At 36.8% G+C, this 26,279-nt stretch overlaps 3 protein-coding genes across 3 annotated transcripts; all 3 read right to left on the reverse strand.

The window, feature by feature from the left end:
• Positions 1-658: 658 nt before the first annotated feature.
• Positions 659-6,758, reverse strand: LOC132133240 (transmembrane protein 168-like). The gene is made up of 4 exons (XM_059546035.1): positions 5,002-6,758; positions 3,731-3,873; positions 3,370-3,644; positions 659-2,806 (listed from the first exon to the last, which is right to left on the reverse strand). Exons 1-4 carry the CDS (start codon positions 6,136-6,138, stop codon positions 2,259-2,261), a joined length of 2,103 nt encoding a protein of 700 aa, XP_059402018.1. The 5' UTR covers positions 6,139-6,758; the 3' UTR covers positions 659-2,258.
• A 603-nt stretch (positions 6,759-7,361) lies between these two features.
• On the reverse strand, positions 7,362-17,010 carry LOC132133071 (S-adenosylmethionine sensor upstream of mTORC1). The gene is made up of 5 exons (XM_059545766.1): positions 16,727-17,010; positions 11,452-11,593; positions 11,248-11,376; positions 11,039-11,153; positions 7,362-10,177 (listed from the first exon to the last, which is right to left on the reverse strand). The coding sequence occupies exons 1-5, from the start codon at positions 16,881-16,883 to the stop codon at positions 9,548-9,550; spliced, it is 1,173 nt and encodes a 390-aa protein (XP_059401749.1). The 5' UTR covers positions 16,884-17,010; the 3' UTR covers positions 7,362-9,547.
• A 4,794-nt stretch (positions 17,011-21,804) lies between these two features.
• LOC132133623 (protein phosphatase 1 regulatory subunit 3A-like) lies at positions 21,805-24,664 on the reverse strand. Its single transcript, XM_059546511.1, has 4 exons — positions 23,668-24,664; positions 23,336-23,388; positions 23,178-23,248; positions 21,805-22,837 (listed from the first exon to the last, which is right to left on the reverse strand). Exons 1-4 carry the CDS (start codon positions 24,432-24,434, stop codon positions 22,769-22,771), a joined length of 960 nt encoding a protein of 319 aa, XP_059402494.1. The 5' UTR covers positions 24,435-24,664; the 3' UTR covers positions 21,805-22,768.
• Between the last annotated feature and the right edge of the window lie 1,615 nt (positions 24,665-26,279).

Raw genomic sequence — 26,279 nt, forward strand, 5'->3', positions numbered from 1 at the left:
AATCCGTAAATGAAAGGATTTGACTGGTTGGGAAATTTTGGCTCATACCTGACAGGGCAGTTTAGTAGTGTACTGCAACTGTAAATATTAACATTTGTTTTAATAAAGATATAGTCAGAACAGTCTACACACAACACATTCTCACCATAAGCAAGCTTTCATATTAATACACAGATTAGACTATTAGCACTAATAAAGTTAATAATTATTAGGAATAGCCAAAATAAATTTTAAAACATTTTCGGGGAAAGAAGGTTAATTGTCAAAAGTGTAGTGAAGTGTGAAGCTCACCCAAAATTAACTCAATCCAAGCAGTTTTCAGTTAGTCAAAGTGACACGAATCAACATAAACAACTTAACGAAGGGAAATCTTTCATCTTCACAAATTCACAATCATATGGAAGCCTGTTTCCACCATGGAGTAAAAAGAAAAGTTAATGACAAAATAAATGTTCTTGCAATTTCAAGTTTATATCTCACAATTGAGAGATATAAATGCTCAATTGCATGAAAAAAAAAGGAATTGTGAAATAAAAATTCACAATTACCTTTTTTTGTGCTGGAAACAGGCTTCCATACAATTGCGTGAATGTGACTGCATTTTTAGTTTGCGTCATTTATTTCACTTCGACAAGATAAAACAATTCCTTACACAAAGTTGCAGTGAACGAGCCATTGTTTTATTTGAATCAAATTCTCATGTCTGATTTCAAACACACAAACAATCATTGAACTCATCCCAGTGTCTCGTTCAGTCATTGTTAAAGCCATTTGCATGTTCCTTTAAAAAAACACAAGGCCTTAGACCTCTTCATACACGTGTTCAATCAATAAAGACTGCATATTTCACTAGGATTCAATCCTCATTTCTTTTAGTGAGGACTAATCATACACAAGGCACTTCAGAACATGTTAGCACAAGTATAAATACTCAACCCAAACTGCTGTAAGTGCTAGCAACACACAATATTAGTCAAATGATCGACCAAAGTGTACAAATAGTTTTATACATTACAAATACATTTATAAAGGCAGTAGAACATTTTCTGTATAAACAAATAAAACAAAATACACTTCTCCACTGGACAGATCTGAATGTGTGGGACATAGTGTTAAACGGACACTACGTCCCCTGTACAGATAGCAAATATAAGGCTGTGCTTTGTGTAGTGCAGTTAAGAAGAGGCACTGCAATATGGCTGCGCTGCTGGATCTGTGTACAAATGCTGCATTCAACAGTTTAGTGCTGATACAGTTATAATCTGGAGTTTATTAAGCAATGTCGAAATGGCAGTGGGAGTTAAAAGATACTGCTGTAACAGCTGAAATGGTTAGTGGATGCAATGCTGTTAAGCCCATCAGTAACGTATTGTATGTCAATCTCTTAAAAAAAAAAATCTCCAGGCCAAACTGAACATTTACATCAAAAGGAAATGGTAATTTTGCATTAAAAAAAAAAATTAAGCATATTTTTAGATTAAGGGTAATTGATCTAAAAATATTTTTTATGATAATAAAGGATAGAAATGTGAATTTTTTTAGATTATCATTTTACTGCAATAATTTTCATATATGTTGAATCATTTTATGTAATATAAAAAAAATATTTGGCATTATGGTAATGATATTTTTCAATATGTAATCACGGGGATATTTTACTGTAATTTTCCTGTATATGTTGTATAATATAACAATAATAATATAATAATTAATTTTACATTTTAAGTTAACAAAACTTTTTGCAGTATGGTGTTGACATTTTTCACTGTGTAATTACATCGATTTTTTTTACTGTAATAAAATAATTGTACATAATATTAAAATGTAAAAAAAGGATTGTAATTAATTAAATGTATTTTTTTTCCATATTACAATAAATGACATTTTTTCATTACGATAAATCACAAGAAAATATTCATAACTGTCATTTAAAAAATCTTTTTAATAAAAAATAGGTTTTATTTCTTTATGCAAAATATAATATCTTTTGATTTAGAGGTGATCTATGACCCAGAGATGTTGATTGTTTTACAAAATTCTCCCTTGCTGATTAATGAATTTGTGTAGAGACCAATATGACATTCTTGTAAGTGGGCTCATTTTTGGCAACTTTTTCCGTCACAAATTAACACCTGAGATTTTATAAATTGCTGTGCTGGTCAATTCAACTTAAAGCTGCCGTACATGAGCATCACCTAACCAGGTCCAGATACAGCCTAGACACGCTGCGGCAGTATGGACACACTCTAGGTCCTGTTCTACGATTTAACCAGCTTGAAACCTTGGCCTGTATCCAGCACTGCAGGTGGGAACCATGCAAGTTTGATCCTTCGGAGCAACCGAATACAGTATCCACAAACCCAAAAGAGGTCCAGCCCACCACACCAGTGGGCGAGCTGAACCACAGGGTAAGTCAGGCGTGGGAAGTAGAGTCTCCAGTGCCTGGTGACGTCGCTTTCAGTGGGCAGGTGAAGCTTGTAGTCGCTCCAGTGTCTGGAGATGCCATAGGCTGCTCGGACGGGCCGTCCACGCTCAGACCACCGAACAACGCTGTCAGGGTTGCAGTTAAAATCAACCCACTGACAGGTGAAGTCCCCGAGCTGAGGCGCGTCCTGGACCTCCGGGTCTGTGGGACTAGAAAGCACTGCCCCTTGAACTGCTACATAAAGTCCCTCGATTGTCTGCACCTCTGTCACCCAGGGGAGCGAGTTGTCAGTATCGAGAATAATGATGAGACGGGAACAGAATCTGGTGTTCTTTTCTCTCCAGAGCTGCACAATCTCATCTAGACGTAAAATGTCTCCTCCTGGTTATATTAAAAAGACGAAAAGAAAAAAAAACCCTCTATTAAGTCTTTACCAGAGTTTGGCTGAATTCAATATGCACATTATCTTTTTAATGTAATTTATGTAAATAGTATGCAAAACTTTGATCCAAGCAGCACTGTATTTATCTGCAAAATCAAGATTTTAAAATTGTAAAGTATACTTTATGGTTGTATTTGCTAAGGCATTTAATTTATGCTTATGCAAATACATATGACAGATGTTACAGATGACATATAACAGATGATTTTTCTCAAACATTCTGTTATTTTTATAGCTATAATACATCTTAATAGAGTAAAAAAAAAAAAAGTTTTAGTGAATTTCTGAATGATAATCACAAAAAAAAAAAAAAAACTAGGAGCAGAAAAACAAAAGATTAGCATTTTCAAATAAACTTTTTAATGGAGAACTGAAGAAAAAAAAAAAAAATCGGGATTTCATTTTCCATACATTTTTCATTTTGTGTGAATGTTCTCGAGATTCACCCAGGTTCTGTTGTGTCTGTTTCGACAAGAAAAAGGTTATAGAATGATTCACCCACCTGCTAGAGCCCACTCTCCGCTGCGGTGGGTGTGTCCGCTGTAATACAGCACGTAGGTGTCGTGTCGTGGGCCGTCAGCCGTGTGCGCCTCCATGAATACGCGCAGCTTGGCTTGCAGGGCTTCCAGACTCAAGCCGCTCGTGGAGTAATCACAACCATAGGTCTCGATCATGTGATGAGAGAAGAAGCGCTGCACGTTGTTAAGCATCCCTGTGGAACGCAAATTGAGCTCCTGCACATGCGCCGGGGGCAGCAGGGTGGGCTGACCATCTGGGCTGAGAGAAAATGAGAGGATGAGGATGAAATACTGACCCTCTGTGTAAGTTAATGACTTCACTGAGAGTGTATATGTTTCCAGTACCTGCAGTAGTTGGTAGGAATCACCACAGCGTAGCCGACACAGGTGCCTCCGAGGCGGTTTCCCAGCTCATAGAAGAGGCCATGGGCTAGTGACTCGAGGGGCAGCATCAGCAGAAACAAGGCAATAAACAGACTGTTGGACGGCTGTAGGAGAAAACAATACTTTTAAGAGCAAAAAATATAAAAAAAAATATATATCACCACCCTTATTTTAAGGCAGAACACATACACATACACACATATATATATATATATAGATAGAAATAGAGAAAAGAGAGAGCGATGCTTGAAAGTTTATGAACCCTTCAGAATTTTTCTCATTTATGCAGAAATATAGAGAACACTGCCCTTTTTTTGTCTCTAAAAAAAAATCTATCTATCTATCTAGATATCTATCTATCTATCTATCTACACATACAGTACAGACCAAAAGTTTGGAAACATTACTATTTTTAATGTTTTTGAAAGAAGTTTCTTCTGCTCATCAAGCCTGCATTTATTTGATTAAAAATACAGAAATTTTTTAATATTGTGATATATTATTACAATTTAAAATAATTGTTTTTAAATTTATTATACTTTAAATTATCATTTATTTCTGTGATGCAAAGCTGAATTTTTAGGATCATTATCACATGATGCTTTAGAAATGATTCTAATATGATGATTCATTATCAAAGTTGGAAACAGTTCTGCTGCTTAATATTTTTTTAGAACATGTGATACTTTTTTAGGATACTTTGATAAATAAAAAGTAAAAAAAATAAAAAAGAAGCTATGTTTTTAAAATATAAATATTTTGTAATAATATACACTACTGGTCAGTAATTTGGGGTCAGTTATTTTTTTAACATATATTTTTAAATATATATTATTAGAATATATATTATTAGGAATGGGTTTTTTTTTTTGTATAAATGCAGTTCTTTTTAACCTTTTATTCATCAAATATATTAGACAGCAGAACTGTTTCCAACACTCATAATAAATCAGAAAATTACAATGATTTCTTAATGATCATGTGATAGACTGGATGTTACATGTGACACTGAAGGCTGGAGTAATGATGCTTAAAATTCAGCTTTGCATCACAGGAATACATTATTTTTTTAAAGTATATTCATATAGAAAACTATTATTTTAAGTTGTAATAATATTTCACAATATTACTGTTTTTTCTGTATTTTTGATCAAATAAATGCAGGCTTGATGAGCAGAAGAAACTTCTTTCAAAAACTATATATTATATTAGATTTTCACAGGAAGCCTTACCTGCCAACCCAAAGCCCCGAGTATGATGGTGGACATCAGGCTGAAGATCACCAGGCGTTTTGATATGAGACAGAAGTGCCTCATCCCCTTAGATGCCATGATCCTGTCCAGCGCTCCAGCCTCTGACCTGTGCACCATACACATCCTCTGACAGTCACTCAGCTTGCTGTGAAAACCCCACAGCACCACAAGAAAAACCAGGTGGCAGATGATCCAGAAACCTGCAGCTCCTAAAAGACCCGGGATGAGCAGGTACCACCGATCCAGATCTGTCATCTTCAGAGAGGCCATGACCAAAAACATCACCTCCATGACCACCAGAGGAAGAAGCGTTAAGCGTCTCCACAGGCCTCCTCTCAGTAGAAGCGGCGACCAGCGTTCAGTGACCGAAAGTCCGCTGAAGTAGATGTCCAGGAATGGGTCGCAGACGAGGCGGCTGAAGAAGCAAGACAAGGCGAAGGGGTTGGAGGACACTCCTAAAGACTCCTGGAAGAAGAACACAGCCACAAACGAGAAGCAGACCAGGTTTTGGATCGCCAAGAAGGACTTCATGCGCAGATCCACGATTAGAGCGGCCAAAGCCAGTGTCAGGACAACAAGGCTTATGGATTTTTGGCTGACCAGGGTTGTGCTGGCCACAGCAAAGCCTGTGAGCTCCAAAGCCTCCCTTGAAGTGAGGAAAGCGGGTTGATGTTGGGTATAACCACACATTCTTCCAACCAAAGCCCATAGGATTCGTATCACAATACTTGCTATTAACATATAGTTGGCCACCTGCTCCTTAACATCGAGCTCTTTGGACGGGATGTTGATGAAGCATAGCAAACCCAGAAGGAACCCAAACCACAGATGCAGCAGAAAGAGGCTGACCTTCACCATACTGAAGTAATAGTGGAGAATGCAGGCAATCCCAAGAACAAAGAGGCCCAAAATGAAAATGACCAAGATGACAGTGTCGGCGGTTTTCTCCCATTGTACGTAAATTCCCAGGCAAATGGCCACCAGGGAGTTCAGGGTGGACAGGTAACCGAGGTACCGAATTGATGACCACATGTTGACTCCTTTGTTGGCTTCGTCTAGCCGGGTCATAGCAGCGTAGAGGAAGTGGCTCAAGCAATACCTGAGCAGCTTGCACATCGATGCAGAGCTAAAACTCGCACAACTGCAGAAAAACTAGCAGACTCAACGTTGAGAGTGACGTCATTTATACGTCACAACAGGAACAATTATTCGAGACATAACTATTCATTCAGCAAAAAGAATGAAAGAACTGCATGTTTTTGGGTGAATCCGAGGTCAATCTGAAACTAACCCGTTTCTAGAGACATTGGTGCAAAAGTTAAGAGTAACATACAAAGAAACAGTGGATTGTCAATATCCACCTGTTACTGTTGAATAAAGCAAACTCTTCGACTCGAGGTCATGAAACTAAGGCGTGGGCTAGACGTGCAAATATTCGTCGGAAGTTATTCAATAAGAGTACATATGAGAGCTGAAAAGTTTTAATGTGCTGTCAGTTTGATTTAGTCGAGAAGGTTCCAGTGCGTTCACCGAAAGTTGATAGAACGTGATGTTTCTGTCCACGACGAGAGTAACATCGATTAAATCTAGCTAAAATAAATAAGCCAGTAGATATACAAGTCAATGATTGTTGTCGTTTACAGAAAAACAGCTAAAACTGTATTTGTTTAACACAATAACCCTAACCATCGCCTAAACTTTGCTCAATATCCGCCATGTTTTGCACAATGCTATTAAGCCGCTACGGAATCCCTGAGAGGACAAACTCTTACCAAGGCGGCATTTACTCGATTAAACGTACAGTAAAAACAGTAATATTGTGAAGTTTTCCATTTGAATATTTTAAATGAATTTATTCCTGTGATGCAACGCTGAATATAATTATTAGCATTAATTATTCCAGTCTTTAATGTCACGTGCTCATTCAAAAACTATTTTAGTATGCCAAATTGCTGCTCAAGGAAAATGTATTATCCATGTCGAAAACAGTTTTGGGGCATAATGTTTTGTGGAAACCTTGATACATTTTTTCAAGATTGTTTGATGCATAAAAAGTTTTCGAGAACAGCGTATATTTGAAACAAAATTCTAACATTATAATCTATTATCTATCCATTGTATTAACAATCTTTACCGTCACCTTTGATCAATTTAATGCATCCTCGCAGAATGAAAAAAAAAATCTTACTGACCCCAAACTTTTGTACAGTACTGTTACCAACTACAATAGATATTTATAATCGAAAACATTTCAAATGTACTGTCAATTATGAAATGCATATATGAATAGCTGTAAAGTATTTAATGCAACCTGCTACAGGCAAATGAAAGAAAAGAGAGAAGGCAACAAAAACCTTTATTTATAAAAGATGAATAACAATATTCATCACAAATAGTCCGGTTCTGTGGGAGTCAACCATCATAACACTGATAAAGAAAATCAATCATGCAAACAGTGGATCAGAGCCTGGGGAAGACTAAAGACATTTGAGATGTAAATGTTTGAACACACCACCAAGTATACCAATATAATTCAAAGCTTTTTTTTTTTTTGATTTATAAATAGAGTACAGATTAAAGAATACCTTTGAATACTATTGCTAATAGGGCAGTATTTTAGTAAATTTTTTTCCAAGAGCTGGTTAATTCCCTGAAAGAATGTATACTTGTAACGGTTTATTGTGGGAGAGAAATTATCACACTTCCTAATGACCATCAGTAGCCCATGTAATCACAAATGCAAAAATACAATTTGGGTTTGAAGGCACCTTGAGGAGGATTTTTTTCCCCGATACCCTGAAAGCTCACATTCTGAAAACTATTACAATTTCAAATCTTTCCACACTTATTTTTGGCACCTCTACAACACATTTAAAGTGCCTAACACCAAAAACCTCACATATATGTTTCAACAGAACTCTAAAGCACATCTCACACACTCCTTTAAGAGTAGAAACCATCCCAGCATATTCTCATGTCATCAGGTTTACAAAACGATAACCACATGAATACAATAGAAAACAGTGCCTAATATCAGTCACTCAATTTAACTGCCAGGTTACAGTGATATGGGGAATTTGACCGTTTAGGATTATGAACGTATTGCTATTCCAATGAAGTGCTGATGCCAATATCGATATTTTGTCAACCCACATGGAGGGTTTTATTAAAAATGTGCAAATATGTGCTTGGACAGTCAAAATAGTGTTTTTTAGAACCAGGGGTGAATTTAAAAAGCTGCAAATTCTGCAGTTACATACATAGGAGCTAAAAACATACAGTGACAGGCAACAATCTTTTCGGAATACTTGAAATCAAAATTTGGCAGAGTACTTTCCAAACTTTTGTACCTTAAAAGTTATATTCAGTCATTTAGTAACTAAAATGATGTACTGAAAAATAATACGATATACACCAGATAACGATACAGGAAGTAGATTTAGAGCAACCAAAGGTTTCGAGAGTAAACAGTCAAGAGTAAACAATTATTCTACTCAAAGTCACATTACGGCGAAATGCAGAGAACTCCTACCTGTTCCATACTACTGACAAGTAATCGGATATTACTGGTTACATTAGCGGTTAAAATGAAAACTAAGGCAGACACGCAGCTACCTTCGGGCCGTTTGATCGCAAGTTTAGAAACATGTTACCACAACGCATGCATTCAATCTGGTCACCTCCAAGATTGTTTGTTCTGAAAAACTATGACTACTTCGCATGAATTGTACCTTGTTGAAGCGAGAAATCCACATTCACAGTTAAAATGTCACATAGCAAAACACGCACAGGTTCGCAGACACTTAAAATGCTACAAATATCATTGATAAAGGCTATTCCAAAAAAGTCGGTAGCACAGATGGCTGAAATTGCCATCTAAAACATCCAGTGAAAACTTGCTAAGAATCAAACCATTAATTGGATAGTTCACACAAAAATGAAAAAATTTGTCATCATTTCCTCATCCCCATGTTCCAAAACCGTATACTTCTTTTTTTTTTTTTTCCAATGTCAAACTGTTTTTGTTCTTATAACATTGTTCATACAGGTTTGAAATGACATGAGGATGTGTAAATGATGATTATGTTCATTTCTGGCTGAACTTCTTTTTTGGAATTCATTTGAAAAAGTCCAAAACAGTATATAAACCAACCAAAAGTTTGGATCTTGTCTCAGACAATAACTACGCCTAAGGTATAAGTTAAGCTAGTCTTAAACGGTTTATCCAGTTGACAAATGAGAAAACAGCCAAAAAGTGGGTGAGCTAAATCTTCCTTGACCTAAAATCACGCTGCTGCTTCTGTTACAAAACCACCTCACTTTCTTAATTAAGACTGTTTAGTGTGTACATTTGTGTTCAAAGCGATGTCTTGCACACTCTTAAAAATCAACGCCCACTTAAACGTCCTCATTCACTCTGTGCAAACTGTTTGCTGCTTAAAAGGGCTTGAGTACACAAACGCAGCACAGCAATTTTGGCAGCACGAAGGTAGGCTAGAAATATCAAGAGGGGCAGTAAACAAGTTCAACTCTGCAGCAAAATAGGGTCTTCCAGCTTGTGGAAGGTAGCTGAGCCGCTCTGGCTCTCGCCAGAGTCTGAATCGTACGGTGTGTCTGGCAATTCCGCAAAGCTACACACCAACTGGTCGTCCTCGAAATCGGAGCGTGGAGGCTCGTAGCAATCTGCGAATCCATCCTCGTCGTACGTGTTAAAGTCCTGCGGGATGTAAAGCATCTCCGGGTAGTTGCGGCTGACCAGGTCGCTGATGGTGGTGGGCGACACCTTGCGGAAAGCAATCAGGTGCATGTGAGAGAACTTGACGTACTTGTAGCGCTTGAAGCCCAGAGACTCCACTGCAACTCGCCAGCTGCGCATCATAAGTGCGTGCCGGCCCTGGTGGGAGGAGTCAGGGGTGATGATGAGGAGCAGGCCGTTCAGGGTCAGGAGTTCATGTGCTTTCTTGCAGCAGAGCCAGCGCTGATAGGGTGATGGGAAGTAGGAGAGAAGCAGGGAGAACACTACCACGTGAAATAGCTGGGCAGGTAAAGCGTCGATGGGGCCACGCAGCTGATGCAGGAAGGCATCCAAAGCATCGCTGGCCAGCTGCAGAGGTTGCTGCAGCTGCAGGTTGAGAAAGTCACATTTGTAGACGCTCTGTAGCCAGAAAAAAAAAAATCTGAACATTTAGCTTTACTCAGCAGGACAGGTAAAATTACTACAAGCGTCAATGACAGTGTCCAAGATAAATGATATAAATGTATATAGTTAATAAGAATTTCCTAGAAATGTACTTTGTATTCATATTGGTTTTGAAAAATGTTTATAACATTCATAATGAAATTTTACATGGTGTATCTATTATTCAAATGTATAAAAAAAATGCATTCAATTGATCAAAATTAACATAAAAAATATTTATAATATTTAACAAAGACATTTTTAATATTTAAGTAGAATTGTTTTCAACATTGATAAGAGGAAATGTTTATTGCATATTACAATTATTTAAGGACCATGTCACATTGAGGACTGGACTGAACTTTTGAAAACATTACATAAATAAAAAAAATAGAAAAAATAAAACTGGTTTAAAGGAAATGGTTTTCAACACTGATAAGCAGCACTGTTTCTTGCATATTAAAATTATTTTTAAAGGATCATGTGACATTGAGGAGTAGAGTAATGACTGCTGAAAATTTAGCTTTGTCATTATTAAAAAAAAATAATAATAATTCACCTTAAATTACATTACCTTAGTGAGCGTTTTTTTATGTTAATGCCCAAAAATATCAAAATGAAGTGTATTCAAGACAAATATTTCAGAATTGCATTTTTAATGTCTATTTGAATAAATTAATAGACCCAGACAAACAAAACAACATAATTATCCAATAACAAACAAGTCAGAGTATATGACACATTTAATTTGATGGAACAGAAGTAACATCCATTTAATAGTTCCATTCAATGTAATCACGAAGTATATAGTATCATATAACGTCAAGGAACACAAACCTCTACTGCTGGCACAATGTCGATTCCGACAGTCAGAAACTCGTCAAACTTCAGGAAGGGATTGAAACAGCTGCCCACATCCAACAGCCGTATTCTCCCAATCTGGAACATTGAGCTGTTACCAAGCATGAATAAAAAGCTGGTTTAATCAATGAACCAATGAATTGCGATCTGGAATTTGCAGTGTTAAAGGTATCGTTCTAGAGCACCTTGAAGAGGACGATTGTGGTAGAGAGATTGCGGATGTGTTATTCCCAGCTGCGGCGTGTCTAGCACTCTTCTCATCCTTCTCCAACACACGCCTCATCCCTCCATCCTGGAAGTACTCCTGACAAACACTGCAGCAAGAAAAATGTAACGATAAGTACCAAATCTGCTTCTCAACATAAAATACTGACGATTAGCAATCATACCTGCGGCACCACTCAATGCGTCCCTCACCCTCACATTTATTCGCCCAGTGGTTGTCAGCCAAGTTCTTCATGGCCATGGCATATTCGCTGAGAGTCTGCTCGTCTTCACAATGTTCACGCCATATTTTCTCGAAATCGCCCACTGTACCCAAAAAGACAAAACAGAGGAGTGTACAGTCATCGTTCTGCACCACGAAACTAGTGAACGTTTTCACAAAGCCTACTTTCAGAGGTCAGCTGATGTTGTGCTTCCTCTAAATTTCGATTCTGAAACCGCTGCGTCTAACGGCTCACAAAACACCATACGACTTCAACAAATCTGTAAAACTCCATCGCCAGGCTCAAAAGCACTGTATCATCCAAGTGTTTGTGCTGATTCACACACAGTTTAAAAACTTGCTGATAAAGCCGATAACACCAGAAGGCAAACAGAGTGCTTGGGAGGGCAAGAACTGACAAAAAGTGATCTGTCCCATGACAGAATGGAAAATAGAGGCCTTATCAGATTTACAGAGAATAAGACAAGAAGGGAAAAGACTGCAGCGCCGTTATATATGAATGCTGTTGTACTATGCCAAGAAGACCAGATCACGCCTTCCTTATTAACCCATCACGGGGTCTAGTGAATAGACTACTGTGTGTGGGATTTATAGTGCTGATGAAGCTAGTCGGAACCATGGGAAACTCAATGACACAGTTAAAGTCAGTACAAACACGGTGGTACTTTATATATAGGTTCTGCTTCCTGTGGGTAGAATTAATTGCAGGCAAAAATATAGCATTTCAAAATCTCTATCATGATATCCGTCTTGGATGATGCTCACGACATCCTCACAGTAATTTACTTATAGCAATAAAAAAAAAGACTATTTGACTTACATGTGTCAAGATAATTTTTTTATATTCTTTTAAAAAATGTGCACGGATAGGTTTTTAGAAACTTGTCATGATCAGACAACATAGTAAGAAACCGTTCACAAATTGGGCAAAAAATATGGTCTGAAAGATGGCTTTTGTTTTTTGAAGGGATATTATATTATGCGGACGCATAATATAATACACACATACACACACACCATGATGTGTGTCAGATCCACGTTAGTGTTGTCACGGTACCAAAATTTCAGTATTCGGTACCGATACCAGTGAAAATCCACGGTTCTCGGTTCCAATTTCGGTACCAAAGCAAAACACAAAAATATGCTAATTAAAAAAAAATAACTTTTTAGCACTAAAAATAAAACCAATGCCATTCTTTATACTTATTTACAATTGTGTTTAAAGTTTTTCTACAAGTTATATAATTATGAAAAACAGTAAACAAGTTTCACCCAAATTTAATTTGTCTTTTAATTTATGAAATTTAAACACATTTTATTTTTGGTAAATAAAGGGGATTTGCTATTAAAATTAAAACATGGAAGAAATATTGTGATTTATTTCTTTAAAAAATAAAGTTTTATAAATTTTTTAAACAGTAGTAGCAGTATCACATACATTTTACTAAATAATAGTAATATTCCTATCACAATGCTTTTATGTTAAAATGAACTTTTAGGCCTAATGAATGCATATTTGTCATTTTAACTGAACTTAAGACTGGTGGTGATGCTTAAGATATTTTTGGTCATTGAGGGTTTCTGTAAAAAAAAAATAGTAATAGATCATATTAATTATTATTAAAAGATAATACTACTACTAATTCTACTATCATACTAATTTATATACAATGCACTATGAATTGAGCTGCTGGGTTCATGAATATTAATCACGTTGTCTGCGTTCGGTCAAACTGATTTGCTGAAATCCAAACGGGGCGGTACTAGATCAGCGCCAGCCAATGAAATTGCCATTTGCGCATTAGCTCCGCCCACTACCAGAGAAACCGGTATGTCTTCTGCTTGTTTGAAAATGAATATGAATAATTCTAAATAAACTCCATTATTTTGACAAGAGAAGACAACAAAGAATAGTTTACATGTAGCGTGTCGATTCAGCGTGGTAAGACTCTCGCTCTCTCTCTCTTTGCATGTGTGAGAAACAGCGCTTTCAGCAAAGCGACGTTGAGTCGTGCGCCTTCACAAAGAGTTTACAGAGCATCAAATACAGGTGCGCTGTGCGTCCATTGAGATGAACTGAAAAGTTCAGATCGCTTGATGGAGAGAGAACTCTGAAGCTCAGATGCTGAAATTAATGCAAGCGTCATGCGCTTCAGTCTATGTAGTAAACAATCCCGCACGTCTCTGCCATTCATTAATTCACACAGAGACGCGCAGAACACGGATTCATATTTCTAACAACTTTTGCGGCTTAACATTTACAGATACTGGTCCATATGGAGATTTGATTTGATTAATTTATGCTAACTTTGACAAATTCCATGACTGTCTATATTAAAATGTAAGTTTCATTTTCATGACTGGATTTTGATATTGCATCCTCGTTTTCTGTTTCGCGGAAATCATAGCGCTGAACCGGGTTTGAACGGGACCTCGGTACTACCGGTACTTAAAGAAACCTGGTACCGTCACATTTAAAAATTTTTAGTTTCGACTTGGTACCGAAGTACCGGGTCTTTTGACAACACTAATCCACGTCATGTTCAGCAGCAGCAGCTCTTAAAGTAATGGCGCCCAAAATAACCTAATAACCAGCTGCTGTGATGTCTGTTAATCAAACAACAAAAGAAAAGAGGAAATCAATTTCTTTTGTAGCTTTACCAATTAATCTTTGATTTAGAATTTAGTGTTTGATAACTTTATTCAATTTCTGTATATATTTCCTACTTTCTGAAGGGCACAGGTAGCCAAATATGAAATGTAATGGGTTTATGTGAAATTTGTTTTAAGTTCACTTAAATTAGTAGTTGTTATTTTTAAAGTCTAATCAATGTTAAAATGTATAGCTCTCAATTATACAGTATTTTGAATGGCTCGTCAGTGGTTAAATATTACAGGGAAAAACAATTTCACAGAGACAGTAGTATATCAGTAATGCCTGCCTTCAGTCATAATGCCATTAAACAAAATATTAAAAAGAAATAACTGTCTTTATGTTGTTTCTACATTAAATTGAAGATTGAATGTGAAATTATTGCAGTATAAAAGTTTATTTAATAACTTTAATATTAGGTGGGATTAATTGCAATTTCAGATTTTTTTTTTTTTTTGTTTAGAAAAATATTTCTTTTTTTTAATCAATTTAGGGCTGTAGCTATCGAATATTTTAGTAATCGAGTATTTTACCAAAAATTCCATCGATTAATCGGATAAAATGTGTTTTTGCTTAATTAGAGTGATATATTAATTATACAAGAGAAAATAAGACTCCTGGGTCTCTTAAAATGAACAGCTAAGTTTCCTTTTTTAGAAAAAAAATATTTATATTTTTTAAATGCATAGAATGCAATGCATACATCAAACATTAAACATAAACATTTAATTATTACCCATTGTTTCTCTGTCTGTACTTGTACTGTGAACAATGACAATAAAGTTGACAGATGAATTAAGTGCATTTAAGTGCCATTCAGTTGGTGCCATTTCATTTTCTGAGATTCACATTAAACATTAAACATAAAACATTAATTTATCTTTTAATTATTGAAAATTAAGCATACTTCACTTTTGTAAACAAATGGTATTTACTATTAAATAAAACATGGAAGAAATGTTGTGTGATTAAACCTTTTTTTTTTTTTTTTTTTTTACTAATGTTTGATTTTTTTTAGTAGTAGGCTATGTACATTCTGCTGAAACAATAGTAATACATATCTGGCAAATACTTGTCTTTAAACTAAACCGGACTTTTATTTTGACGTGTTGACGTACCTTTACAGTTCTGTGTGTGATGTGACGCTAGTTTTACTCAAATCAAATGGTCAAATGCTCATGAAGTGACTGTCAGAGCAGTTCTGGAGATGTTGTTCATGTGTTCACGTCCTTATTTAGTGCGACAGCAGACGCTGAAATTACCGCGAGCGTCACGCGCGATTCAGTGTGTGTGATAAAGGAAGATGCGCTTCAGCGCCATTCATTAACAGAGACACGCAGAACATGCAGGATTCATATTTAAATAGACTGTTCCAGCTTAATATTTACAGATATTAGTCCATATCGTGATTTGATGTAAGTGCAATGACCTATTTTTTATTAATTCATTCAAAATTTGGCTAATTCCGTACCATTCCGCGTTAAACTGTAAATTCAGTTTTTATGACTGGATCATTTTTTGTAATCGAGTTACTCGAGGAATCGTTTCAGCCCTAAATCAATTGACAGAACTTATATACACATATAGTGAAATTTCCTCTTATCTTTTTAGATATACATAAAAAAACCTTCCTTAAATCCCTACCCAGAAAGTCAAATGAGAAGCTAGTGTACTTAAGGCTAGGTAACTAAACAAAAATCCAAATTTATACCATGAGTGCTCATAACAATGAGAAAAAAATGATGCAATTGATAACAAGTACACCAGCTCTAACTCTCCGTAGTCTGTTACAATTGACATTTTTCAACTGTTCTCAGTTCACCTATTGGACTTTTAATGTTATCCTTAAAATGAATGTTATAAGATATCAGCTTAAAAAAAAGGTATTTATACTTATTTAGCCTATACTATACCACCCCCAGCAAGGAGACACGCTAAAAATAGGTCAGCTGACCATTATTTATCATCTGTGTATTAAGTCTTTAGATAAAAAAAGGTGTAAAACAATTAATGGATGAATAATTGACAGTGACAAAGCATTTTAGAGCAACACACTTGTCACCTGTACACACAATTCAGAGGATTCATGTTCATAAATTCATTCTTTATAGGCTTTTTTCCCCAAAGGAGAATTACAAGTTGTTTATGTTTTCAAACATTGTCATCGGATCAATGAAGAGCAACAGGAACAGATGAACGACTCTGCACAAGCTTGCTGACTACTGTAAGGTCGTGCTGCAGAGAGACAGAAAAATTAATGTGTTCTACCTAGACAGCATTATTTTAGAGCGTTCGGAACGTTCTATTCAAATATCACTCAGCTAGGCAGCTCACTAGGTTTTGAGCCACAGCCAACGCGTTCCAAAACGAGCCAAGTACGAAACCAGTTCATGTCAACAGTCAGGCAACACAAGTTTAAATTAAAATAACTCAGTTTTTGTTCACTTAGGTTGACGGTTGTTCTCCAGACGCTTAAATGTCCGTATCTTTGATCAGGCCAGCCTACAGAAACTGATCTAGGCTAGGCTACACAGCTACGCATCTCTCGCTGGAGAAACGTTACCTTCTATGTATTTCCTGCGAAGTTTCCGGTGCACGCTCTTCACCACCCCCGAAAGCTTCTCCTGCTCCTGCTTCTTGGACTGCAGCTCCGGCGGGACGGAGCCGGCGTGGTATTCGGAGAGACCCGGGTCTGTCTCTGCACTGCTCCGCAGGTCCATAGTACAGTACAGCACGGAGGCTACCAGCGCACCGACTCCGTCAGCACGCACGCACGCAGACACCGCAACAACGCGCAGCCTGATTGCGCCTCTTCAGTGAACGTGCCGGAAGTGCACGTCTACGCTGAAGTTGCTGAACACGAAACTCCTCAAACTCAAGTCAGTTGATTTAAACTCTCTGAAGGGTTGATAATTAAGTTTAATAATTAAGTTTTGAAAAGTTGTTACATATATAATAATAATTATTATTATTATTAATATTGTTATTATTGTATGTAATATGTTTTTTTACATATTATTTAATATTTAATATAACGTTATTGTTACTGTTGTTGTTAGTAAAATAATTCAAAATAAGAATACTTCAGATAAAGGATTTGGCCATTCAAAATAAGACATAAAGGCAAAATTAAGACTAATAAGACTATACATTAATAAAGTTATTATTTAGTAGTAGTAAATAATGATATATGCACATATATAAACATTGTATAAACATACTGTATGTATATATATATATATATATATATATATATATATATATATATATATATATATATCCAAAATTAATTTTCATTTAAAAGAATACTTCATGTTAAGAATGAGCCTAAATAAATTAAATTACAATATTAATATCAATAAAATTATATAATCAATAAAAATATAAACGTAAACGCTTCTAAAACGTCGCGCTGTGAATGGGCCTAAGCTTAAAAAACTTAGGCCTACCTGTAGTTTGGCGCATAAATTAATGTGGCATAAGAATAAAATTAATTCGTACAGCGTTTCTTCGCATCATAGTAGACATTTACATTTACACTGGATTTACGAATTAGCCAAAGCCGCTAAAAACAATACACGATGTTAGGTCTTTCTAGCATTTGGTTATTATGGCTTACTGTGAATGTTTTAAACCTCACTAATCTCACTGAACACCAGAACTAGTCAGACCCAGTAAGTTAATTTGTAGTATTTATTTATTTATTAATTTTAGAAATATGTAATGCAAAAACTAGGCAGTGGCGTGCACAGTCCTCCGGAAGGGCAGAGGGCTCTAGATGGGACCGAAAGTGCACTTTAGCTTCGGCGATTAAAAGGGAAGGCTCCAGACCAGGCGACAAGGAAGTCAACCGTTGAAGTCGGCCGCGTGCCGCCATCTTGTAGGAGAACTTCACTTGCGTTAGCATTCCCATTGACTCCCATTCATTTTGGCGTCACTTTGACAGCGAATAACTTTACATCTGAGGCGTTTAAAGACTCCATTTGTCCATTAATTATTTCTAAAGATACACGACAATGTATAAAGGGCTCCATTACCTTCTATGTTACATTATGGCCCCGTTGAAACAGTTTTTGTAAAAATAGGCTAACGATTGCGTCATAACCACTCGACTCTCTGTCGCATTACCGTACAGACAGGAGGAGAAGCTCACAGGCAATTAACTTAATATGGCGTACTGGCGTTACATTTTAAAATACTATAAAAAATAATTAATCAGAATACTTACTCCTGCTCACTCATGCCAAAGAACTCCCCGCTCAAGCTCGCCGTCTCTGCAAGATTAACGATGGCAGTTTGCACGCACAGCTACTAGAAGATTTACATCTGTCAGACAGGTTGCTGACGTCATCAAGCTTAGTTTGAGTCTGCTGCGCGTTAGAAACGGAAGTGCTAAAAATCGCTAAAAATGGGCTTCACTTGTCTCAATTGAGTTCCAATGGGGTCGCTGTGTCCATTTCTTTTACTGTCTATGCTCCAGACCACACGTTTGGCATCAACCAGTTAGCAAACGAGCAAAATTGCATTTGTGTGTCACTTTGGATTTGATGTCATGTAGTTAAGTCCCATTTAGTGTTAGTGATAATGTCCAACTGTAAAAACTGCTCCCCATGAACCTTAAACTAAAGGGACTAACGTTTTTTCTTATTCTGTTAGCTTATAAACATGCAGTCACTCATCTAGCCATGAAAGTTCACCAAAAATAAAAATGATGTCATTTACTTACCCTCATGCATGCATTCTTTCTTCTGTGGAACACAAAATACAATATTTTAAAAAAATTACTTTTTTCTCTCCTTTTTTTTCATACAATTAAAGTCTTTTGGCTCCGATATTTTTATGGACTCCATTGACATTTACTGTGTGGCCAGAAGCAATTGAAACATTATTAAATATCTACAGCTATAAAAGAAGTCAGTTTGGTGAGATCTGTGGTCAGATTTATAGTATATTTGTGAACTGCATAATCTAATAACCTGGAGATGAGATCATAGTTCACCTGTTCCGTGAATTATGTCTAACAATAAATGGACAAGATAAAGACAACATGAAATAATAACAGCTGCACAATATTTAATTAATTTAAAATACTCTGTTGATTGGACAAAGCAAATTTACAAACACCACAAAAAAAAGAAAAGAAAAAAAAGAAGAAGATCCACAAATCTTATCTATTTTAAGAGTACAACGATGGAAGTTATGTTTTTTATTTTACACAGTTTATACATTGTGTTTAGACTGTCATATGCCACTTCTAACACCTCTGTCCTTATGAAGCAAAATTTGGCATGTTTGGAGATGTTAAGACCATAATGTTTGGTCTATTGAAACAAAGAAGGATATTGATCCTCGATATCGCAAACTGGTTTACTGTAAACAGACCAGATGATATGAAAAGAAAAAAATTAACTCTCATAAAGTTGTATGACCATATCACTTCAGATGTTACATGCATTCATCTTATTGCTTTCTTTGCCAAGATATATTAGACATAAAAATCAACATGATTTAAAAAACAAACAAACAAAAAAACAGGTTATAGTTATAGTTAACAAGTTATATATTTTCTATATGTATTATATATAAATCATAATCCAATCTCATGAAATTAAAGCTATCCTTTTTTCAAGATTTATCATTTATAATCCGGTGAGTAACTTTTTACTCACCAGTGGTCCTTTAAACATCACTGTTCCAGGCACCATTAACACAAAACCCAACGATTTCTACATATAAAGACCCCATATAATCTCTTCATTTATAGTAAAGGAAAATATGGAAATATAATTAAATAAGGAAATATACCTATTGACCAATGTGTAATGGCAAATTAATATAAAAGTCTTTGCCATTATAAAATTTTGTGAGATAAATAGTCCCACATAATCCAATGTTGTTGTACAACAATTGTATGTGTACGAAACATTTAGATTCACATTTCTAAGTTCTCCAACAAATGTTGACGAGTAAATTATATTAACTTCAGTCCTCTTTCACCTTTCTGGGAGCTTTTCGGCTCTTCCTCCCCTTGATAAAACAGCCAATACAGTGTAAAAATATATATGGCAAAACATGCAATGAAGTCATAATAATATGCTGTGACCAAAAACACTATCAGCAAAAATGTGTATCCAATCCACCACAAGACATTATGTACAAATAACACGTTCAATCCCATCAACTAGGGGCAGTGTAGCTCTCTCCTGCTTCATGTTATACTCAACATTTGTTAAATCCTCTAAGAAACTACTCGGCTGGTCTTCGTCCACACACTCAGAGATTGAAGGTATAGCTAAAAGCCTCCCTCTGCTCAAGAAAGGTCTTTTGCCATAGTTTCCACTCATTGCGCCTTCTCTGAATACTGACTGTTGTGAATTCCTTCAATTCTCCACTGAGTCTTTTACCAGGCATTCCATGTTTTCCAGCATACTGTTTACATCATCAGTAGTTTCCCGTTCACGTTTCACACTTTCACAGCACACATTTTCTTCTTTATCAATAAAGTTAATGAGGTTTCAATCATTCTCCATAGCTTGCATATGAGTTCAATGTTACTCTTTTGAGATGATTCTTGCCAAGATGTAGCAGTTTCCTCACAGATCTCTAATCCACAGTTGATGTGCATGTCCTCTTTTTTCTGAGTACTTACACTTTCTATTTCATTGAAGTCAATATGATGTTGTGGTAATGATTTAACAGCGTCGGTACTAATGATCTGCTTCTGCTCCTCTGTATATTGAGAATCAAGAGAAAGCAGATCATGTGCATCTGCTTGAAGTTTCTTTTCTCTCTCAGTTTGCATTGCATCCAAGTCCTCTTCATCATCTATGTATTTCAACAAATTTTCAGTGCTTTTTGTTCTTCCTTTAACTTCATTTTTTTGTTCTGCTTCTTGGTCTTTGTCTTCATTGTCTTGTTTCTGCTTCTCCATCTGCTTAATTTGATTTCCATTTCCCTTTTCAAAAGCTCTTCCAGACTTTTGTGAATTTCTTCTATCTCTTTAATCACTGATGTGTTACATTTTCCATCAAAATGAATAAAACTGGAGCTCTCCATCTCTGAACTCTGTGTAGAAAAACCCATGAGCATTTGTTCCTTCTTTTCATTTATTTGGCAGCTCTTCAATGTACTGCTCATATTTGTCTGTGTGTTCTCCAATTCTGTATATGGTTATATTGGCATAGCCGTTGCTATTGCTAAAGAGAAAGTTTTTCAATGCTTAATCTCATCTCACAGCAGTCAGACTCTAATTTATCATCAGAGGAACCCAACCTGATCCTTGTGGGGTCCTCCAGAGATTGGATATTCTGTTTCCACAGATATATTTTCCTCTTTGGTGTGGATATTTATAGGGTCTTCCTGGTTTTGTGACTTTTCAGTTTTCATAGAGGACCTCTGATTATCCAAACATGAAAACCTCTGTGGGTGATGAAAGATGGATCTTTTCACGTAGGCTGTCAATACCTGACTCTATTGTTTGATTTGTAGTGGCTAAAAGTTCTGGTCCTTGTAGGGGAAATAAACACAGACATTGGCAAGAATCATCCTGGAACGAACATTCAATGAAAGCTTGTGTGCACGCTGTTGAAACTTCTCTAAGTGGGGGATCTGGCTGCCTGGATGTAACTTTTGGAAGGGTTGTTTCAGTAAATCTGATGTTATTACATAAATGAGTATAATTATAATAATAATTTTGATTGTAAGAAGCTTCTGCCTTCTCAACATGTTTACACTGATTTGGCTCAGAAAGAGAGTTTTGGGTTGGGTTTACTGTATGTTTTGGGGGTATGTTTTGTACTGCTGATTCTTTTCAGATGCTAACACTAATATAATGTACTGTCTGTTTTGTAGATAAGCAAGTCTATGACCAAGTGTCTGGGGTCTCATGGGCTTTGGCCACTCTTCGACTCTCATCCTCCAGTTCCTTAAATGACCCATCCAACGGTTTTGCAAAAGAAGTTTTGGCTCTCTGTTTTCATGTTTTTAAAAACCTGGTGATAAAGTGTTGCTACAATGGTCCCAAATGTGAAGCCATGGGAACACAGCTGAGGATCTGAATTAGTTTTTAAACTCACATTCTCTTGGTTTGCCATTGCTAATATCCATGCCCTCATGCATCCTAGAGTTTAATTCCTTGATTAGCATCAGTCGGGATTTTGGCTTACTGGAACAGCCTGATTGATTGAAACTGTTTGGTCAGTAATGCATTCGGTATGTTGGATGTCTTCCAGGACCTCAGAAGCTGAGCATGCAATTGATTCATCACAACTGATGGAGCCTTCCAGGGGTAAATTTGTGTTTTCTGTAGATAAATTAGTCTTGGAGTGGATTATGTTGTCTTCTTCATCTTGTGTTAAAGCTTGGCTTAAGATGTCAATGGAATCTCCACTACACTGAAAATCTATTTAATTTCTTCAGATTTCAGGGACTTAGCTGGTAATGGTGATATCTGGTTACATGTTGGTTGAGTACTATGTTGTAATAGGGGAATGCATGGTGTCTTCTCCAGCAATGATGCACATTACTGCATGCTGGTCTCTGCCGTAACTTCACTCTCTTTTTTCTTGGTCTCTTGTTTATTTTCTTCTTCCCTTTTAGCAAAGTTCTACTTAACCTTTTGTAATCGTGCAGCCTTTCTTCTGCTTCTTTGGCTGTGGTTTCTGCTTATTTCCTCCTGTTTACAAAAAGATATATGTGAAAAATACTGAATGAAACACCATCTTCAATAAAAGATTGACTGAGGACATTGACTTGGGTTTACTTTTAACAACGTAACTTGATCTCAGAGCGACCCTGAACAGCATGACCTATCCAGTGTCTTGTTTGGGACAGTACATACTGTATGTTATGCTTACACATGACATTCAGAAAGAGCAGCCAGTGTAACGTCATGTGTAAAATAAATATCTTCTTTATATAAAATATAATTTTATACTAAAATGCACTGTTTCATTAAAACACAGTTAATTGACTCTGGATGAGTCTTTTATAAAATATAAAAATGTAGAACTCACCACTAATTCCTTGCTTTCCTTTTCAAGATTCTTAGAGGTTTCATTTAGAAATTCAGAGTTTAGATATATAGCTGAGGAAACAAAACATATGTTTTAATCAGAATTTTATAGTGTTCTGAATTTTATAGTACGCACATACTTTTCAGAAGGTAAATTACCAGGAAATTCTCCATTATTTGTGTCTGCAACAGTCAAAGCAGAGACATCTGGGCTGTAAAATTATATAAAACAAATATCTTTGTGTTTAAGAATTGGGGAAAAGGCATGTATATTGTTCCTTAATTAATTGAGTTACATTAGTAGTTTTATGCATATTAACTCTGGCATGTCACTTACTTAAATTTAAAAACTGTATCAATTATCACGTTTTTGTAGTATGCATTATGGATAATTTCTGTAAAAGTACAATTATATGAATATTTTAGAAATATTTCATTTGGCATGCATTATTGTCAATGTCAGTGGAACAGATATGTTGGTGACCTCTCACCTGGTTGTTTTCAGACAGCTTTTTCTTCTGTTTTCACTTTCATTTTGGGATTTTTCCTTTGATTTTTCCCAACAAAACAGAGAGTAGTTATTTTCATTGTTATTTGCCCAAAAAGTGCCTAAAGATGTTTCATATCGCAAACAGAAGTCGACCCTAGTGCCCTTTTCTCCAAATGGGGGTACTAGTGTGAGTTTGAAGGAGAAACAATCCGTCCCACCATTTTTTGACCCAGGTACGTACTCTGACAACAGATCAAAATTACTTTTCCATGAATCTAAAGAGGTACGTACACAGACCATCTTATCAAAACAAATATTCAGTACGCGAATGGTTCCTCTTAGGGTTGTAGTCCCAGAAAGCAACTCCAAACTCTCCAGTTCTAGCTTCTGCTTGTGAACCCGCAAGGCTAACTCCTCAGCGGTCTGTGGAAGAGTGAAGAGAGGAACCATGTAATACTCCTTATCTTCATTCAAGTCACTCTCCAGAGAGCCTGGTTGGTCAGTTACTTCCCAAGTATCAAACTGTTTCACTGAGATGAGACTCAAACCGAAGGCATCAGCAAAGGACACTCTTCTGCTGCTAGAAGGGGGAAACAAGGAGTCATCGGAGGACACTGAACTCCGTCGTCTCGGTATGGGTGAAGATTTAGGCTTGATTCCTTCCAGACCCAGTGACTCCTCGTCCTCATCCCAGGGGCAGGATGCTGGCAAGCTCAGCATGTTGGAGCTGGTCCCATTGGGACTGCACAGTGCTCCCACAGACTCCATCAGGCAGTGTGGCTCAGAGTGAGAGGAACTCAGCAGGTCAGCCAGCAAGTGACATGCTGTGACTTAACTTACGGATTCAAGTTACATTTGACATTGTATGGAAAAGCCAACTCTATATTTAGGGCAGAAACAACTTGAGCTATGCAGTCAGAGCTCAGGGGACCCATGAGAAAATATGAAGTGAAGTGAAAGTCATGACATTTGCACACAGTGAGTAGGGAACACACACACACACAAGGGCACTTCATGAGGCATGCTTCAAACAACATTACATTGTCATGTATACACAGTAGTGTTGCTTGGATCCAAGTTATATCCACAAGCGCTGCAGATAAATTGACTGTGCCCCCCCCCCCCCTCCAAGCAATGGCACAAAAAAAAGCCATTTGGAATTTGCCCATAAACATTATGAACAGTCAGTCAATAAAAACAAATGAACAAATTACAAGCAATAGCACAACTGAATATATAAAACAAAGATACAAATGATGGATAAAACAGAAGGGCTGAATGACAACACAAATTCACTCTCTGACAGCAGGTGGCACTTATGGAACAGCGGTAAGGTAGTGTTTCCTATGTTACTGCTGTGCTTTAAATGCATTATACAGAGGCAAAATTAAAAGAAAACACCATGTAAACTTTTTTGAAAACTCTCAGATATACATTCATATAAACCCTACCCCCAATTCAATATTTAGGATTTTCTTCTAGTATTTTGAGTGATGTGAACAGTGATCTTGATCTGCCTGCTACAGTATTTTCACCTTTGCTTTCTTCTTTAGCATCTCTGGCTTCTGTTAATGGCAGTTTGTCAACTGTGACAAATTCGTCAACTGTCCCGAGCGTCTTTCACGCTGGCCATTGGGCAGTCCTTATTGTCGAGCCCTGATTTCTCTCCATCTACAAAAGTATTTTCTCATATAATAAAATAGAGTAATATTACACAAAATAATGACTTTCTTATTACCAAACCTGCACTTCAGCTTATCAGTAGTAAACTAAAACTCAGTCACCCATATTTGTAAGAGACTTACATTTTTAAGTCTTACACCAAAGGGAAGCTTTGGTAACACATGAAAACCACAACTCAAAAGCTACAGCTTTAGGCTTCCGGTAATGGCGGAGGGGCGAGTGCTCGCATAATTCTAAAGCTCCCGGCGGGGTTGAATCCCCCTCAAGGTTGAACGTTATTTTATTGATATAAAAGTTACTAGAGATAATGCCAGGGGGACGGAAATCAAGAAACAAAGGAAAGACTTCAGTTAATTCAGAAGAGAACGTTTTATCACCGAGTGACAGCGAGGATAGCACCTTGTGCGCTGACAAGCTAACAAGCGCCGATAACATGGAGGCTATGAAGGTCAGCATCATTGCCGAAATAAAACAAATACACACGGACATCTCTAAAGAGATCAGCAAAGCAACTGGCCAACTCAAAAGGGAGCTTGGTGAATTTAGAAGAGAAATGAACACCAAACTGAATGCTATTGAGACCGACATAAAAGACGTAACAACTAGAGTGGAGGCGGCTGAGGACAGAATCAATGAAATGGAGGCCTTTAACACGGATGCAAGAGATATGCTATCCCACTCACTTGAACTACAGGAACAACTCCAGACACGGCTTGAAGACTTAGAGGCACGCTCACGTCGAAACAATTTACGGATCCACGGCATAGAAGAGGAGGCCGAAAGAGACGATATAACGGGTTTTGTGGAGAGATTTATCAAAACAGAGCTAGCTCTTCCCGACACCACTCTCGGAATACAAAGGTGTCATCGCTCACTTGCTGCTATACCTCCTCATGGGGCTAACCCGAGATCAATCGTCCTATGCTTTCT

The sequence above is a fragment of the Carassius carassius genome, chromosome 50 (assembly GCF_963082965.1).
Source record: "Carassius carassius chromosome 50, fCarCar2.1, whole genome shotgun sequence".
Taxonomy (NCBI): Eukaryota; Metazoa; Chordata; class Actinopteri; order Cypriniformes; family Cyprinidae; genus Carassius; species Carassius carassius.